The sequence below is a fragment of the Etheostoma cragini genome, unplaced genomic scaffold (assembly GCF_013103735.1).
Source record: "Etheostoma cragini isolate CJK2018 unplaced genomic scaffold, CSU_Ecrag_1.0 ScbMSFa_4193, whole genome shotgun sequence".
NCBI classification, from domain to species: Eukaryota; Metazoa; Chordata; class Actinopteri; order Perciformes; family Percidae; genus Etheostoma; species Etheostoma cragini.
Genome location: NW_023268540.1, coordinates 659 through 1,533, shown reverse-complemented (window position 1 = coordinate 1,533; position 875 = coordinate 659). Strand labels below are relative to the sequence as shown.

Sequence of the window (875 nt, the reverse complement as noted above, 5' to 3'; positions counted from 1 at the left end):
CACATATAACATGCTATAATCCAGGATATCCTGCTCTGCCCCACATATAACATGCTATAATCCAGGATATCGTGCTCTACCCCACATATAACATGCTATAATCCAGGATATCGTGCTTGGCCCCACATATAACATGCTATAATCCAGGATATCGTGCTTGGCCCCACATATAACATGCTATAATCCAGGATATCCTACTCGACCCCACATATAATATGCTATAATCCAGGATATATTTCTGACAGTACTTCAGGATTTAGATGCAAATATGTCCACATCTGTCATGTCGCTAGAAGAACTCTGAGTCTCAGTAATTTCCCGCCAAACAACGAGTTTTTACTGAAAACATGAGATGTCAGAGGTGGTCTTACCTGAGCAGGTGATCTCCATGATGGAGGAGGAGGAGCCTGGTGTCACACACTCTCTCAAGGTGAACCCAGAGTTGATACAGGTCTGACTGATCTTCCATGCAGATCTGCGTGAGGACTCTTTTCTTCTTCGTGTTGAAACAGCAGAGCCACAGTCCAGCTCTCCACAGGCCACCGCTGCTTCCTTCAGGGTCCAATCAGAGACGTCCACTGGTCTCCAATCTCCTCGCTTCACCTGCAGTGTCCCAGTACAGCGACTGAACCCCCCCACCAACCTGACAGGCTCTAACAGAAACGAGACCGTCATCAGCTAAAGGATAAAGTGAGCTTCACTCAACAGAAATGACCCAGATCAGATCTGCAGCCCCTCTTCTACCTGAGCAGATGAGTCCAGCAGCTGTTCCAGGTGAGCAGGTGTTTCTATCCGAGCTTCTACAGTCCAGCAGAGCAGACTCGTTGCCTCCACACTGGAACTCTTTGGTCCACATTGGAGGCTCCCCGTCTCCA

At 48.2% G+C, this 875-nt stretch overlaps 1 protein-coding gene across 1 annotated transcript in view; it reads right to left on the bottom strand.

The window, feature by feature from the left end:
- Positions 1-371: 371 nt before the first annotated feature.
- LOC117941083 (scavenger receptor cysteine-rich type 1 protein M130-like) overlaps positions 372-875 on the bottom strand; it is a gene marked incomplete at both ends in the record, with an annotated part of 888 nt that continues 384 nt past the window's right edge. The window contains 2 exons of the mRNA XM_034866181.1: positions 372-653; positions 745-870. Coding sequence (XP_034722072.1) covers positions 372-653; positions 745-870 — 408 coding nt within the window. The remainder of the gene's footprint in view (positions 654-744; positions 871-875) is intronic.